Raw genomic sequence first — 17,181 nt, 5'->3', positions numbered from 1 at the left:
ATGGCCGCGTCTGCAGCGGGCGCTCGGGGCTGGCTGCCGTGGCTGCTGCTCCTGGCCGGGCCGGCCGCCGCCTCTTCCTCCTGGGCCGGCCCCGCCGAGCCGGGCGGCGGCGGCGGCCGAGGGGCGCGGGCGGCGGGGGCGCGCGGCAGGGAGGCCGACTCGGGCGGCGGGGGGCCCCAGGCCGAGGAGCCGCGCTCGCCGCCCCACGACTCGTCCTACGGCACCTTCGCCGGCGAGTTCTACGACATGCGCTTCCTCTCCGACGAGGGTGAGGCGCCGCGGGCAGGCCGCCTGAGGAGAGCGCCGCCGGCTTCAGCACGAGGGCCAGCGCCCGGCGGGGAGCGAGGGCGGGGGGCCGGGCCGGGCGCGCTCTCTCGGCCGGGCTGGCTGAAGGCCGGAGGAGGGGCCGGAGTGGGCGGGAACGGGCGCGGGGCCGGGAAGGCCGCGTGTTTCCCGCGGCCCTGTCGGCTGCCCGGGGGAGGGGGAGTGGGCAGCCAGGCCCGGCCCGGCCCGGCCCGGCCCGGCTGTCGAGCGGGGGGCCCGCAGGGAGGCTTTGGCGTGGCTCGGGCGCTGTGACTCGGGTTGAGGGGAGAGCGTGAGGCCTGCGGGCGGAGTGGGCCAAGCCCTTCGCGGCCTTTGTGGCCATGGAAACGGCGCGGCCGGAGCAGGTCTCCGCGGCGGCCTCCCTCGCTGAGGCGGTGGGCGACGCGGGAGGCTTAAGGAGCTGGCTGGGATCAGCGCCCACCTCGCCATAAGCGGGCAGGTTTTAAGATCCGGCCACTCTTAATTCAGACTAACAACAACAACAGTAATAACATTCGATTTATATACCGCCCTTCAGGACAACTCAGAGCAAATTACAAAGTATGTTATTATTATCCCCACAACAAACACCCTGTGAGGTGGGTGGGGCAGAGAGAGCTGAGAGTGACCCAAGGCCACCCAGCTGGCTTCAAGCGGAGGAGTGGGGAACCGAACCTGGTTCTCCAGGTTCGAGTCCTGCCGCTCTTAAACACTACACCAGACAAGCTATTCCCCAGCCAGGGCTCCAGGCTGGGAAGTCCCTGGAGATTTGGGGGAACAGCCTGGGGAGGGGATAGGAGCAAGATAGGAGGCCTTTGCGCATCCTATGAATTGTTCCAGTTGTAAGGAGAGGGTTTGCTGAGAGCATTTTCTAAGCAGAACTGTTGGGAGTGGGGGGAGGGTTACTCCCAGGAAAGGATTGCACTATTAGTGTCTAGAATTAGTTTTGAACCAGGGCTTTATTTTTGTTTAACTTTATACTAATGAGGGTTATTTCAAGGTTTGGTAATACAGATACCTTATCTGCCTGTAGCTAGAGATTTGGACAGCAGTTTCGAATGAAAAAATGAACCTTTGCAGCTTCTGGCCTGCAGCACCTTCCCTTCCTAACCCTTCTCACTCCCTCTGCTTATTTCATTCCTGTATTTCATCCCATCTTCCCCAAGGCTTTCTGCTTCTCTTCCACCCTCCATGACCTTCGACTTGCCTCCTCCTCTTCCTTTCCCATGCTCCTGCTTGTTCTATGCATCTTCTGCCTGTTCTAGCTGTCAAGGTCCTGAGCAACTTGGTCTTTGGTAGCCAAGTCTCTTTTCTCTCCTGCCCTTCTGTAACATTAATGTAGTTCAGTGGTGGCTGATGTCATCACCAGTGCCCCCAGGAAATGGCATTGCATCCAAAAAATGTGTAAGGTGGACAATGCTACATTAATTTGCTATGGCTATGGCATTATTTTTGCTTTATCTTTTCCATTATATTAGCAGCCCTCACAGGACTTTACTAATGTTTTTGTTTTCTTTAGCCTTTGAACATCTAATTTGGGTTTGCAAATAACCACCCATCTGCTTGCCTGTAGTGATTAAGATTGCTTCCCATGACTGGGCAGGGAAAGTTTTGTAGATTTGTTTGTTCCAAGCTGTTGATGTGTTTATGCATTTGTCTAGGTTATTTGTAGGCTTTATTGCAAGGTCAGTTCTCTTTCCCAGAGAAATTTGGAGTTTCCTTTTTTTTGTATATGCCTTTATAAGACTCAGCCTCTGTACATTATCTTCTATATAGACGACCCTAAGGGAAAATAAGAATTCCTTGTTAGCATTAATATGCATGAACCCTTATAGATTCAATTCCAAAAAAAGCTGCTAAAATCATAACAGTTATTTTGTAGTAAATGGAAACATATTGCTTAATTAAGTATTTTAATTTTTTTAAGGTTATCCATTCCCAACTGCACCTCCAGTAGATCCATTTGCAAAAATTAGAGTGGATGACTGTGGGAAAACAAAAGGATGCTTTAGGTTGGTATGAAATGATAGTACAGTTCCGTTTGTAATACCTACAGATTAACATATGAACAGGGATTCACCATTAATTGTTTTATTAAAAGTTTTCATTAGTATGCACTTATGCCAGTTACATTGCTATCCAGAGCTCAGTGGCTTATGATTTTATTGGAGGAAATGTACCTTGTATTGCAGAATATTTGCATAGAAATGACCTGTGCAACTAAAACAAATTTGGTTAAGCATGTTCTGGTGATCAAAAGGTTGCCCTAAATGAATACCTTTAGGTAAAATAGTAAAGAGTCCAGTAGCACCTTTAAGACTAACCAACTTTACTGTAGCATAAGCTTTCGAGAATCACAGTTCTCTTCGTCAGATGCATCTGATGAAGAGAACTGTGATTCTCGAAAACTTATGCTACAGTAAAGTTGGTTAGTCTTAAAGGTGCTACTGGACTCTTTTCTATTTTGCTACTACAGACTAACACGGCTAACTACTCTGGATCTAGATTTAGGTAAGTTAGTAATGGAGTTACACTTATGAAATCGTTGTTATTGGTTGATAATTGTTATTAGAAGAACCAATTATTCACTACTTCAGTAAACAGTAAAATGTATGCTTAGGAAGTTACATACATGCAGGTTTTGACCAAAACACACAACCCACAAAGAGCTAGGTACACCTGCATGAAACCTACATATACAGTGACTGTGATTCTGGGCACCTGATGTAGGACCATATTCCTCCATATTCACTCTAACAACACAATCATTGGATTTAACAAAAGCTTATGCTACAATAAAGTTGGTTAGTCTTAAAGGTGTTACTGGACTCTACTATTTTTCATCTTCCAATGTTATATATGCCATCAAATGTCAGCAGTGCTCTTCAGCTCTCTATATTGGACAAACAAGTCAGTTCCTTCACAAAAGAATAAATGGACATAAATCTGATATTAAAAAAATCACAACATTCAAAAACCACTGGGAGAATATTTAAATCTGCTAGGACATTACATCACTGACCTAAGAGTAGCTGTGCTCAATTATAACACAAGATTGCTGAAATTGAGTTTATTTGGAACAATGAACCTCCCCCTAGATTGAATTGTGATACTGGATTTTTCTAGCTCTATGGATGCTAATTTTCTGCACTTCAAACCCATGCTCTATCAAGCTAATTACAACATGTATTATAACTAGCTTCCTGACATTCTAGTTTGCAATAGTCCTCTGTCTGAATTATAAAGACTCCTAGTGTCATATATGCCCCTGCATATCTGCCATGAATATACGTGTGTTCTGTCTATGGTTCCTGAGAGTGGGGGAAGTTCTTTATTGTTCCATGCCTGTTATCTTGCAATGCTTACTTTCTCGCTCCATTGAGCTGGTGTCCTTGACAGCCAGCCGAAGCTGGCTCTTGGTGTGCTGTGCCTGGGAATCAAAGATAAGTCCCTCTTTCTCACTGCTTGTTCTAAATAAGGTTTTTACTCCAACAGTCATCTGTCCTAAGGTGGGAAGATTCCCTATAACTAAGATTGCCAGCCCCACATACATCACTTCTGCCAATTTTCACCTGTTGATGCACCAAACACTGAATGGATCTCTAATAAAGTTACTTCAACTGGAACACCTGTGTGTTAACTGTGGAGAACTTAGGGACCCAACTGCCAGGGACTGACACCTAGTTTTGTCCACTCTGTATCTGACGAAGGGAGCTTTGACTCTCAAAAGCTCATATCTTGGAAATCTAGTTGGTTATTATTAAGATGCTACAGTACCCGAAAAACTTTAATGCATATCTCTAATGTATGATTTTTTTAAAATGTTTTTGAAATCTTTCATGTTTTCTCAAACATTAATCTATGTATTTCACCTTATATAGAAGATGGATGAATTTGAGCCAAGGGGAAAAGTAAAGGCTGTGTAGGACTGCAAGCTTTTGCATTGTTGATTTCAGTGGGATTTATTTAACTTTATCATTAAAAAAACTTTACAGTACATATAAGTGCAACAGAAAAGTTCTTTATATCTCTCTGAGTTGCAGGAAATGATGTTTTGTTTCCTTTATCACATGTAGGTATGGTAAACCTGGATGTAATGCAGAGACCTGTGACTACTTCCTCAGCTATCGCAGAATAGGAGCTGATATAGAGTTTGAGCTGAGTGCAGAAACGGATGGCTGGGTGGCCGTGGGATTTTCCTCAGATAAGAAAATGGTAAGGTGGTACTAACTGTTTAAGTAAGCATTGATTTATTCAGCAGAAGAGATGGCGGTGTTTTAATGGGGATAAATGCAACACAATTTTCTGCTTGTGCAAGTGGAACTTTCCCTGCCTATCCCTTCCCCAGCACCATCTCCATCTTCTCCATCAAGGGATCCTTGTGGAAGACAATCCAAGTGATATGCAGGGCTACAGTAAGGAAGAGAGTGCAAATGGATAGCTTGTAAAATCCAGCCCCTGCTGTTCCTGAAACTATGCCATTCCGGGTCTGTCTGACAAGATGCTACAAAATCTCTGTATTCTCACAAACATTTACTGTCAGTTTGTGTCAGAGATTGTGCTGACTCTGTGTTCATACTTCAGAACTCTTCAGGCACACAATATTTATTTCATAGAATCATATGGTCGGAAGGGCCATCTAGGGCCATCTAGTCCAATCCCCTGCACAACGCAGGAAATTCAAAAATATCCCCCCTCGACTGCCCCAGTGGTCCCTGCTTCATGCCCAGAAGATGGTGAAACACCTCCAGGATCCCTAGCTAAACCAGCCTATGGAAAACCGCCACCCGACCCCAAGGTGGCAATAAGTACCACCCTGGGCATTTAAGAAGGGCCACTGATGCAACCCCTTCTGGCCTCCCCCTCACAATCTGCCCAAGCTCACAGAATCAGCATTGCTGTCAGATGGCCATCTATCCTCTGCTTTAAAACCTCCAAAGAAGGAGAGCCTACCACCTCTCCAGGAAGTCTGTTCCACTGAGGGACTGCTCTGTCAGGAAGTTCTTCCTAATGTTTAGCCGAAAGCTCTTTTGATTTAATTTCAAGCTGTTGGTTCTGGTTCGAGCTTCTGGGGCAGTGGAAAACAACTTCGTGCCATTCTCTATATTGCAGCCCTTCAAATACTTTACTTCAATTATGCCTTGCCTTTCTCCCTAATGGGTGTGGGGTGTGAGACCCAAAGCATCTTATGACAGTCTCATCTTCTTCATAATGCATATAAGGCTAATTCTCCCGTTTTAACTTCACAGCAGTCCTCTGTGGTAGGTTAGGCTGGGAGTGTTTAACTGGCCAAAGGTCACCCAGCAAACTACCATGGTAGAATGGAGAAATGGACTAGACCAACACTAACTAACAGATGTATGCAATATCAACCTCTGTGATTGACAAACTGTATGAATCTTCTAGAATGCCTGGGTTTGGAATGGATCCTAGAAGCCTGGCCTTCTGCCTTTACCTGGTCAATAGACAAATGAATTCTGCTTGCTGCACTTAGCTGGAGATACTGGGCTATGCTGCACAATCTGCAAGTCAGAATTTTCCATTTATCTTGACAATCTGAGTAAAGTTGGAGATTTTCTTAGTGTCCAGCAGAGAAGAAGCAGAAATAGTAATTGGTTAGTGCTTAAGAGGCAGATTCTTCTCATTTGAAGTAAATAGGATGAAGCAGTAGGGTGTGCCCCTCCAAGTAAACTCCTTTTTCTCTTAAATGGCAGTGTGGTGATTCTTTAGTTTAGCAAGCAAAGCACTGCAGGCATTCTAAACAATACTGCTTTGCCTGGGGAATGTACAGCTGTTGTCCCTCCCCCCCCCCCTTTTAATGGAGGATCTGGCAAGCTATTCAACAGCTAGTACATCCATTCCTAAGAAAATGCGAACTCCTACCCATCCATGCACAACAAGATGGACAATCTGATAGCGAGTTCTATGTAGATGGTATGGGCTCCAGCTGGAGGATGGACAAGTCTCTCCACCTACATTTTTATCACTCCTTAAAAATAATTTCCTGCATTCATCACAGAGCAACAGTCCTCCACAACTTGTGACCTAACAAGATGTATGCAGCCCGTTAGCCATCTATGGCAACCCAATGGGATTTTTATAAATCTCTGGTTTTGACTCTCTATCTGGGACTGCTAAAGTGACAGGATTATCAAGCACTAGTAGGCAACAATTCTTGTCTGTATTCGGTTTGACATATCACAGGCCCTTATGATGCTTTGGCATAGTTCTCCCCTTGACAGGGAAATTTACTAGTGGTTTGCAAATTGCTTGTCTCTACAAAATAAAATTACAAATTATTTTTTACTAGGCAACATGACAAGTATTAGGAATAGGATAACTGCTATTGCTGCTTTGTTTTCTGAAAAATCAAATATTTCAAAATACAGAAAAACTATCAGTTTGACCTTGGGGCCAAACTAGACAGGATTGGGGACAACCATGTTAATCATTACCTCAGTATACATTGCTCTAGGCAGTTTCCCCCCCAGCCTAGCTTGCTTCTGTTATCAAAACTGAGCTAGGAGAAAAGTGTTTGGGGTAACGGGCCACAGGGAAATGAGAGAGAGGTGGGGATAAAGCGACTGTCCCCACTCTGGTACCCATTAAATCTTAAAAGGTAGACCCCTGACCTGTTGAGAAGTCACCTGGAGAAAACTACACATAAAGAAGGCCTCTGTTTCCAGCCTTACATTTTATAATTTAAAGTACTCACATAATATATATATATAGCAGGATTATAGCCGCATGCAGGACATAGATGGGGTTAATGCCACCTGCCTAAGCTGCAGACCATGACAGACTGTCCAACAACCTGTGATTATTTGTTTATATGGATACAATTCATAGTGTATGGTGAAAAATAAAACTTCATCCATGCCTGCTTAAAGGGGGAAAATAATATAGAATATACATGGGGACGCTCTTCTAAGAAGTAAGAGATGTACTGTCTCAGTTTAGCCTAATAGTCAGTTGTCAAAAACAAACCCTTGTTTTTTCAGCTATAAACAATGCAATCATGACTCAGTTTTATCATTTAGGGTGGAGATGATGTCATGGCCTGTGTTCATGATGACAATGGAAGAGTCCGAATACATCATTTCTATAACGTCGGTCAGTGGGCAAAAGAGATCCAAAGGAATCCTGCTAGAGATGAAGAAGGTATTTTTGAAAACAATCGTGTAACGTGCCGATTCAAGCGTCCTGTGAAAGTTCCCAGGGATGAAACTATTGTAGATCTTCATCTGAGTTGGTACTATTTATTTGCTTGGGGCTCAGCAATTCAAGGTAAGTTGACCTTTTTCTGTTTCCCTAATTACACCACTGTAGTACTATGAACCAAACTGCTACGAAACTGAGATATCTGTACACTGATCTCCCCTTTTTGTTTCAGGTCAGTAAGATCTTTGAAAATGGTCAGTTGGCAGAGAGGTGTTCAGATCTTTCCTGCCACACTATTTTCATGATCTCATTCAAATCCTCCAACTGACTCCTTGTCCCAGAAGGGGTAAACAGGAGCTCAGGGTGAGGAGTATATGACTGAGGCCAGGACAATAAGTAAAGGATTAAAGAACACTGTCTCTCTGTACCATAACCTGAATCTAAATGCCTCCCCCGTTAGCTGCTATTTGTATTTAAAATATATTTTCTTTGGTGCTGTAAAACACTGGTTTTCCAAGTGTGTCCTTGGAAATTACCTGAAACAGTTCTAATCTACCACTTCAGTGAACAGTTAAAAGTTTGGAACAGTCTAAGGTGTATCCTTAGTTCATTGAAGGCAGTCGGATTACATGTGAATTTCACCCTAGAGTCTCACAGAATCCTCTGTGATGCATTGGAGGCTTATAGGAGACATACAGATGTTTCTTTGTCAGCCACACTTTAAGCTTTCCACAATGATCTAAAATCTTTGAAAATTACTGCTGTAAAATAAATCCAGATAGGTTGCAAAAGGTTATCAATTTCTATTTACTTTTACCATTTTTTTGAATGGTAGCAGAAAAGTAACAATGACCATGTTGCTTATTACCTGTATTCCTGTCCTGCAATGCTACTAGGGTGTTCATAGGGTTATAGTAGAGAACCTGGTGCCTTAGAGAAGGAGCAGAAGAACCCATGTGTGGCTCTCCTGGCAGTAAGAGGACCCAGATGGATTTTGTTGTTTTATTCCAGCATAATATATTTGTAGGCCTTTTCAGAAAAAGCAAATTTATAATTTCAGGATGAAACCATTCATCCTGAAGCAGGATGAATGGCTGGAAATATGGCTGGAAATATGTAATGAAATATGGCTGGAAATATGTAATGAAATATGGCTGGAAATATGTAACGAAAGCTTAAGCAACACTGCTAATACTTTTTCTTCATTTATCCATTTAAGGTTCTATAACTCGGCATGACATAGACTCTCCCCCTGTCTCAGAGCGCGTGGTCAGTATTTACAAGTACGAAGATATTTTTATGCCATCAGCTGCCTATCAGACCTTCTCTTCCCCGTTCTGCTTGCTGCTTATTGTTGCACTGACATTTTATTTATTGATGGGAACTCCATGATCACAGTTGCTGTGTGTGTGTGGCAAACAAGGAGATGTCAGCAAATCTTTTCTACTGGAATTTTTATTACTGGACACTTAGCTGTTTGTTCAACGTGATCTCCTTGGGTGACATAAATTAGGAACCTTGCTGCTGCTTGAGCCATAGAGATGTGCCAAATAGTCATGCCAGTTGCGAAAAAGCAGGGGGGGCACTGAAATTGACTCATCACTTTTATTAGATATGTTGCTTGTTTAATTTAAAATGGTGTAATAGAGTAATATTTTGAATAACATATACAGTTTCACTTTCTAAGTTTAAATTGCCTTGAGAGAATAGGGGAGATGCATCTTATTCATATAAGGATTTAGGTAATATTTTGGTATAATTAACATTTATTATTTAGGCTTGGGATCCAAAGTTACCGCATTTCTCATCTTCCTGAGAATTCTACATCTAACAGAAATAGTTGACATGCTTAAATAGGTGCAAATGACTCATAAACTAGCCAATACTACATTGTCTGTAAGGAAAAATGTCTGGAAAAGAGGAAGCTTTTGTGCAGAATGAGAATAATTGGCTTTGCTGCCACAGTAAATTGCTGGCATAGACCCCTTTCAGAAAATGGTTGCTAGTCAACTAGTTTCATAAATAAACAAAATTAGTGTCATTGGAAAGGCTTTTTCTACAACCATATATGGGCATGAAAAAAATAACAGCTAGCTTTCTAGTATGGTTAACAAATTTTTCTTATGTTCCCCAAAGTTGGCACTATATGAGTTAAGCGAATTAAAAAGTAACGTGTTTCTATATATTTTGGAATAGTTTGTGTTGTTGAATACATTCCTCTTTTATTATGTATGCATAAAAATGAACAAAGTGTGAGAAGAAAAAATACCAATTTATAGTTTTCATGTTCCCTTTTTCTGAGAAGAAAAAAAACATGTAGGTCAAGCAAAAGATTGAATTAGTATTGAATACATCTTTGAAACTAGAAATAATATAATCCCTAAGTATATACAAAGCAGTATATTCTTAGGAAAAATAATACATAAAAAATGTAAAATGAGATCCCTATTGCCCTCAGTGAGAAGTACCCTGTGAAATATGAAGACGATCAGTAAACAATGTTTAAGTCAAGTTTGCGTATTACTTATTAGGCTTTATATTCCACAAAGATAATTAGCATATTTAACAAAATTTGTCATGGATGCCAAGCATCATCTCCAGGCAGATTGTCCATATAGTTCAAATACATTGCTGGCAAAAATTGTTTCTGCTTGGAAAAGTATGCATTCGTTAAACCATATTTCAAGGGATAATAGCCAATCACATGAAAATCTGATCATGCGAGCTTTTTCCATGACACCATAATAGATTCAACGATGTTTTTCAGACAGTGACCAGGATTTCAGCTGGTCATTGTCTAAAAAACATTGTTGAACCTATTATGGTATCATGGAAAAAGCTCGCATGATCAGATTTTCATGTGATTTGCTATTATCCCTTGAAATATGGTATAACAAATGCATACTTTTCCAAGTGAGCAAATTTAATGTAACTCATTGGGTTTTTTTTCCCTTATGAAATTTATCCATGGGATGGGAATGCAGACACCCCACATTTTTCTGAGTCTTACTCATATGCAGTCATTATTAAATTTCTACTGAAGGTTCCTAGTCTCATATTTGTACATTCCAATTTTTTTTGCAAAAATAATTGTTTGACAGAGCAATAGTAGCACCCATGTTTTCAAAGTTGATTCCAAATCCTGCTCATTTTATCCAGATCACATAAATATGGGAAGAGATCTGAATTTAATATACATAAGCATGTTAAAGCATAAAATATGTCATAAAGTCTTATAGCCGAATCCCCGACCTTCTGCCAAACACATTCTATGTAAAAGAATGGACCACAGGCAAAAATATTTGACTTTTGCAGTGAAGCATTTAAATGTGATCCAATAGGGCATGTTTATTTGAATGGATTCTGTAACTCCCATAACACCTGCTTACTAGAGAATAGAGAATTGTAGGATCTCATTTAAACAAGCTACGGATTTTTAGACAACCAGCCCAAGAGAATATTTACTTTGAGTCTCACGAAGAAACACTGTTTTGCCAAATAATTACTAACCCTTACTTCTAGAAAGGTCTTAGGGTGGCACTGCAAGTCTTCAGGTCAGTGATGTTGTTTACTGTGCAATCTTATGCAAGAGTTATTCCAGGGTGTGGGTTTGAATGGGCTTAAACCTGGGTAACTGCTTAGGGTCTTTAGAAATATACCAAGAAGTTCTTGATTTCACAGATTTGCTCCCCTCTCTCAAGCAGATAATTTTTTTGCAGAGTGGAAAGAAGCCATGTGGGCTTGGGACTGCTGTGAGGAAAGGAATCAGGCGAGATCAAGCAGAAAAGTGGGCGGGCTCCAATCCATGTTAATCAGGAAAACTGAAACTAAACCAGTTTTTTAAACAAGATTCTTCCCTTGATTTAAACTAGTGATTTAAATTGCCTGAAAGCAATTCATCCTGTTAGGCAGGGGAAGGTTAAGTGCCATCTTTTCCCTTTTTTGCAGGCCTGGAAAAAATGTCCTGTCCCTTCAACAGAGTTTTAATATGTGAAAACGGACAGGTACAGCTTTTCATGGCATGGAGGTAAATAACATCACATGATAAATAACACTCCATTTATGAAAGGAACAGGATATTCTTCTCCAGTCCAGTTGACAGTTCCACAAACCACCACATCCAAAGCTGATTTTCCTTTTTAAAAAAGAGCTGTTGAGTTTTTTATTGCATGCGCTTGTAACATGTAATTTGGTCCTAAGTGATCGGTTGAAATTGCTCTAACTTTAATAAGTAATCTCCTCTCTCAGAAAGCAACCACTGGTGTTTCCACTTGTGACTGCTGTTGCTGGGGCTGACTGAAATGAGATGGCAGCAAGGCAAAGAGCTCTTCATGAGAACGGGCAACGGCCCAGTGTCTCTTTTGCATTGTGCTATAATTTTTACAAAACAGCTCTGTAGGCTCAGTTGCCATGCCAGCGCAGTTTCCAGAAGGTGTGCAAATTAAGCACATAGAGCTGCAGCACAGTTTTCATGAGATGCTGAGTCCAAGCCAGCTTGGCTGGCAAACTCTTTCCTGTGCCAGCATTATGTTTAAATCAGACCTCAGATGTGATTTTCAAAGCATTTGCCTTGAATGTGGCTCTGTGAAATGTTTTCTAGTGCTTTAGAACTGGTGATTGTTGTCATAACAGCTTTTTGCATAACTTTGTCACAGTTATTTATTATTAAATGTTTAGCTCTACCAGGGTGCAGAATGCTGTGTGGAACAGAGAAATACTAGTGAGTTTACAAACCAGAAGTTATAAAAACTTATGTTTTCTGATTAAATGAATTGTATCTAAAGGAGAGATTATCATGAGAGGGTTTTTAAAAAAATGCTTTTGAATATTGTGTACACTGAAACAGAAAAGCAAGGTAAGCTGATTCTAAAATACAATTGGAAATTGTTTTTTTTTCTTCAAAAAATGAGCTGATACAGTATTTGGAAATGTTGCACAAGGAAGAAAAGCAGGATTTCCAACAGCCTGGATATAAAAGAAAAATAAAAAACCCATGAGCAAAAATAACCAAGTTGTTGGCAGAACAATTTATTTCTCCATGTTCACTAAGACAGTGGCAAAGGAAACAAGAAAAAGCAGCGAGGATCCCTCCTACTTGACAGTAGTGGAGATGAAACCAAGAGACAAATGTACACTTCTTCCCTCCCATTTTGAAGGAAGAAGTGAGGGCTCAGCTACACACTACGAAAAACTTATACATGACTGTGGCTGCAAATCCTAGGACACTTTCCTGGTAGTAAGCCCCACTGACTAATATGGAATGTCAGAGTGGACCTGCTTAGGATTGCTCTCTGTATTTTGCTGCCTGTGTGTTTCCCCAGTGGGGTAATTAGCAGCTCCCTGAGGCCTTTTCAGATTAGGAAAACTGCAGGGGAGGGGAGCATATTGTTGAGCCCTCATGTGATAGGGGTGTGCAAGGCCTGCCTGTTTCGGTAAACCTGATTCGGTTTTAACTGAATCAGGAAACTGTTTTGGTATTCGCGTTTCGGTAATATTTTCGGCTTTTTGGCTTGATTTGGTCATTGTTTTCAATGAGAAAACCTCCTGGCTTTCCGGGAGTCTGGGGGGGGCATTTTCTGTCCGAATCACACCAAACTTGGTGGGGACCTTCTCCTAACTCTCCACTAACTACCCCCCAAGTTTCACAAAGTTTGGACTTTGGGGGGGCCATGTTAAGCCCCCCCAAAAGTGCCCCCATCCTCCTACATTCTCCATGGTTCTCTATGGGGAAAAACAAGTCATCTTTCTAGGTGGCTTGGGGTGGGATTTTGCAAGCAAAATGCACCCAACTTTCAGGGGACCTGCTCCCACCTGTCCTCCCACCCTCCACCAAGTTTCAGGCAGATTCCACTTTGAGGGGCCATTTTATTGCCTCCCAAAGAAGGTGCCCCTATCCACCTCCACTCCACTATTCCCTATGAGGGAAATAAGAGAGGCTTGTCTGGCTAGGGGTAGCATTTTGCATGCAAAATGCCCCCAACCTTCAGGGGCCCATCTCCCACATGTCCTCCCACCCTCCACCAAGGCCCAAGTTGATCCCACTTTGGGGGGCCATTTTATGGCCGCCCAAAGATGCTGCTCTTAGCCCCCCCTTCATTATTTCCTAAGGGGGAAATGAGAGAGGCTTGTCTGGCTAGGGGTGGCATTTTGCATGCAAAATGCCCCCAAATTTCAGGGTCCCATCTCTCACCTGACCTCCCGCCCTCTACCAAGGCCCAAGCTGATCCCACTTTGGGGGGCCATTTTATGGCCTCCCAAAGATGCTGCTCTTAGCCTCCCCTTTCTCCATTATTTCCTATGGGAGAAATAAGAGGCCTGTCTGGCTAGGGGCGGCATTTTGCATGCAAAATGCCCCCAACCTTCAGGGGCCCATCTCCTATCTGTCCTCCCAGCCTCCACCGAGGCTCAACCAGATCCCACTTGGGGGGGGGATTTTATGCCCCCCCAAAGGTGGTTCTCCTGCCACACCACTTTGTCTTTCTACTGTGGGGAAGACTTCCACACCACAAAAACACATGGGATTGGGGCTGCCAATGGCCACAACCACAGTCCACCTGCACCCAAACTGCCAAATACCATACACACCCTCCCCAAAACCTAACCTCCCACAGCAGGAACCCACAGAATGTGGCATCTATGGCCACAGGCACAGTCCCCCTTTTAAATCCACCCCCCACAGCCCCACACTGACCCAAAGACACCCTCCCCAACATTCCCACACCGGCCACTACCCCAGGAGCAGGCTGGCCAGCCATCCCCCATTGTTCCCTGTGATGGGAACTTTTAAACTCTCTTTCCCAGGGCAATTATGCACAGCCCAGGGGTGCCACAATGGTGGGCATACTCCTGAGTGCAAGCTTGTCCCTCTGAAAGAGCACCTGAACCACAGACACCCTCCCCCAAATTCCCCCACCACCTACAGAGATGGCTGGCCGGCCAGCCCCATTGTTCCCTATGATGGGAACCAACTGCACAACAAAGAATAAAACACAAACACACTGAATAAAGTTTTTAAAAAATATTTTCTCACTTTCAAAATACAAGTAGGCAAAGCATTGTGACACATTACACCAGCAGTCCCCCACACAGAAAAATAACACAACTCACTTAACATCAGAGAATCACAAAAACACAATTCCTGTCAAAAACACTTTATTTCTTTAACAGCTATAGGTTACAGAGCAAGGGGTGGGGGGCACACCAAAGGGCATTCCAGCATTCCTCTACACAAAAATAACAACTCACTTCACATTAAAGAATCACAAAAACACAATTCCTGTCAAAAACATTTTATTTCTTGAACATCTTTAGGTTACACAGTAGGAGGGCACAACAGGGCATGAAAGCAGTCTACTACACAAAAATAACACAACTCACTTCACATCAGAGAATCACCCAAAACACAATTGCTGTCAGAAACACTTTATTTCTTTAACTGCTTTAGGTTACACAGTAGGAGGGCACAACAGGGCATGAAAGCAGTCTACTACAGAAAATAACACAACTCAGCACTGTTTTTGACAGCAATTGTGTTTTGGGTGATTCTCTGATGTGAAGTGAGTTGTGTTATTTTTGTGTAAGATACTGCTGGCATGCCTGTTGGTGTGCCCCCCTGCTGTGTAACCTAAAGCTGAATACTGAAAAAAACCGAAACGGCTCTGGTTCGGTACCTTTAACCTAATCAGAACACCGAATTGCACACCCCTAGTGATCAGATCCCTCAATTAACATCTCATCTCATTTTTCCAAACGAACTGGTCAGCCCGTTAGATGGTCTACTCTGCTTGCACTACTTGGACCTGTACTCAGCGTCTCAACCTGTGGACTTTTTGAACTTTACATAAGAATTTGTAATTGTATCTGTCCTGAAGGTATACCAGTTGTTCACGAACTATAACATCATTATGATTATGCTCTAGCACTTTATGTATGGGTCCATATGAAGACTGTGTGTACTGAGGAATACTGAATGGCAATTTTCTTCTGGCAATAATACTATAAGTTGTTTGTAAGTGGTTGATAAGTCTATTTCGTTAGCATGTCATGTTTCATTGCTTTTGGTATCAGGAGCAGAGCAGGTGCCAATGCTTGCCCCCCCCTTTCAGCCAGCTAGGATCAGGAACGGAGAAGGTGCAAATGTCCGCTCCCGCTTTACCCAGCTGGGACCAAGAGTGGAGCAGGTGCAATGTCCGCCTCCCACCTTCACCCGGCCAGGATCAGGCGTGGAGCAGGTGACAATGCCCACCCCTTCACCTGGCCAGGATCAGGACGGAGCATGAGGCAATGGCTTCCCCCCTTCACCCAGCCGAGATCAGGCATAAAACAGGTGGCAATGTCCCCCCCCCCTTCACCCAGTGGGATCAGGAGCGGAGCAGCTGGCAATTCCTACCTCCTGTCTTTCACCTGGCTAGGATCAGTCGCAGAGCAGGAGGCAATGCCCGCCTGTCGCGCACAGGGCTGGGCTCAGCAGGCAGGAGGCCCACTGGTACTGCAGGGCAGAACACAACAGGCAGGAAGTCAGTAGTCCAGGAGTCAGGTCAGGTGTCAGAGCCAATATGTCAGTCAGAGAGAGGAGCAGGCAGAAGAGTAGTCAGAAAGCAGGCCGGGGTCAAAATCCAATCCAACAGCAGGGCAGGGCACAAGGCAGGGCAAGAGCGTCCAGGCGTAGAGCTCTGGTAGCAGGGAGTGGCGAGCTGAGTTGCTTCCACGCTTGGTTTCCTCGGCGTCTTCCTTTTATGCTGTCCTAATGAGGAACAGCTGTTGCCTCTCTCTCTAACAATTCAGTTCGGTGTTGCGCCTGTAAACGGGCGCTCCTTCGCCTATCCAACAGAGCTGACTTATCTCTATGTTTCCTCCTTTCAGCTGGCCCCAGGTGCTCAGGTTTCGCTTTTGCCCTGTGGGAGTCTTTGTCTCTTACAGCCTCTGTGGAGGTTTCTGGCTGTTCCTCATCCCTGACAGTCTCTGCAGAAGCTCCAGGCTGTTCTTGCTGAATTCCTCCTGGAGCAGCAGCAGTGGTTTCTGACTGCTCTTCCTCTCCAATAGCTTCTGAAGGGGCTTCTGGCTCTAGAGAAGACCCTTCTGGCCCTTCCTGCTCATCTTCTGAGGAGGACTCTGAAGCAATAGGTAAGGTGGCCAGCCGGGGCTGGGGCTGACTCATGACACCATCCCCCCTCCCAAGGCCCCCTCCACCCGAAGGTCCGGGTTTGCTAGGGTAGGTCCGATGGAATTGGCGGATGATGCGGGGTGCGTGGAGGTTCTCGGCCGGTTCCCATGATCTATCCTCGGGTCCATAGCCCTTCCATTCCACCAGGTACTGCAGACGGCCCCGGTGCCAGCGAGAGTCTACGAGCCGTTCTACCTCGTACTCTTCCTGTCCGTCTACCAGGACCGGGGGAGGCGGTGGTACAGGTTCCCGGAGGGGGTGTGGAGGTGCTACCGGGGTGAGCAGGGAGCGATGGAACACGGGGTGGATCCGGAGTGTTGGCGGGAGCTCCAATCGGTAGGCAACAGGATTGATCTGGGCGGTAATTCGGTAGGGCCCGATGAACCGGTGGTCCAATTTCTGGGAGGGCCGCTGTGACCGAATGTGCCAAGTGGAAAGCCACACCGAGTCCCCCACCTTCAAAGGGTCCCCTTCCCGCCGTCGCTGGTCCGCGGTTGCTTTGTAGGCCCGTTTGGCGCGGTCTAACTGTTCCCGCAGAACCAGGTGTAGGGCCT

General features: G+C 44.3%; 1 protein-coding gene across 1 annotated transcript; it reads left to right on the top strand.

Annotated features, from left to right (window-relative positions):
* On the top strand, positions 1–10,139 carry FRRS1L (ferric chelate reductase 1 like). The gene is made up of 5 exons (XM_054991710.1): positions 1–268; positions 2,231–2,315; positions 4,380–4,518; positions 7,344–7,590; positions 8,684–10,139. The coding sequence occupies exons 1-5, from the start codon at positions 1–3 to the stop codon at positions 8,854–8,856; spliced, it is 912 nt and encodes a 303-aa protein (XP_054847685.1). The 3' UTR covers positions 8,857–10,139.
* The last annotated feature ends 7,042 nt before the right edge of the window (positions 10,140–17,181 follow it).

The sequence above is a fragment of the Eublepharis macularius genome, chromosome 11, assembly GCF_028583425.1.
Source record: "Eublepharis macularius isolate TG4126 chromosome 11, MPM_Emac_v1.0, whole genome shotgun sequence".
Taxonomy (NCBI): Eukaryota; Metazoa; Chordata; class Lepidosauria; order Squamata; family Eublepharidae; genus Eublepharis; species Eublepharis macularius.
This window is presented reverse-complemented; position numbering and strand designations above follow the sequence as displayed.

Bases quoted from the DNA above. Each gene is read 5' to 3' on its own strand.
- FRRS1L (XM_054991710.1), top strand. From the start codon at position 1: ATGGCCGCGTCTGCAGCGGGCGCTCGGGGCTGGCTGCCGTGGCTGCTG. The intron at 269-2,230 runs GTGAGGCGCCGC...AATTTTTTTAAG, and splicing joins GCGCTTCCTCTCCGACGAGG to GTTATCCATTCCCAACTGCA. The intron at 7,591-8,683 runs GTAAGTTGACCT...TATCCATTTAAG, and splicing joins TTGGGGCTCAGCAATTCAAG to GTTCTATAACTCGGCATGAC.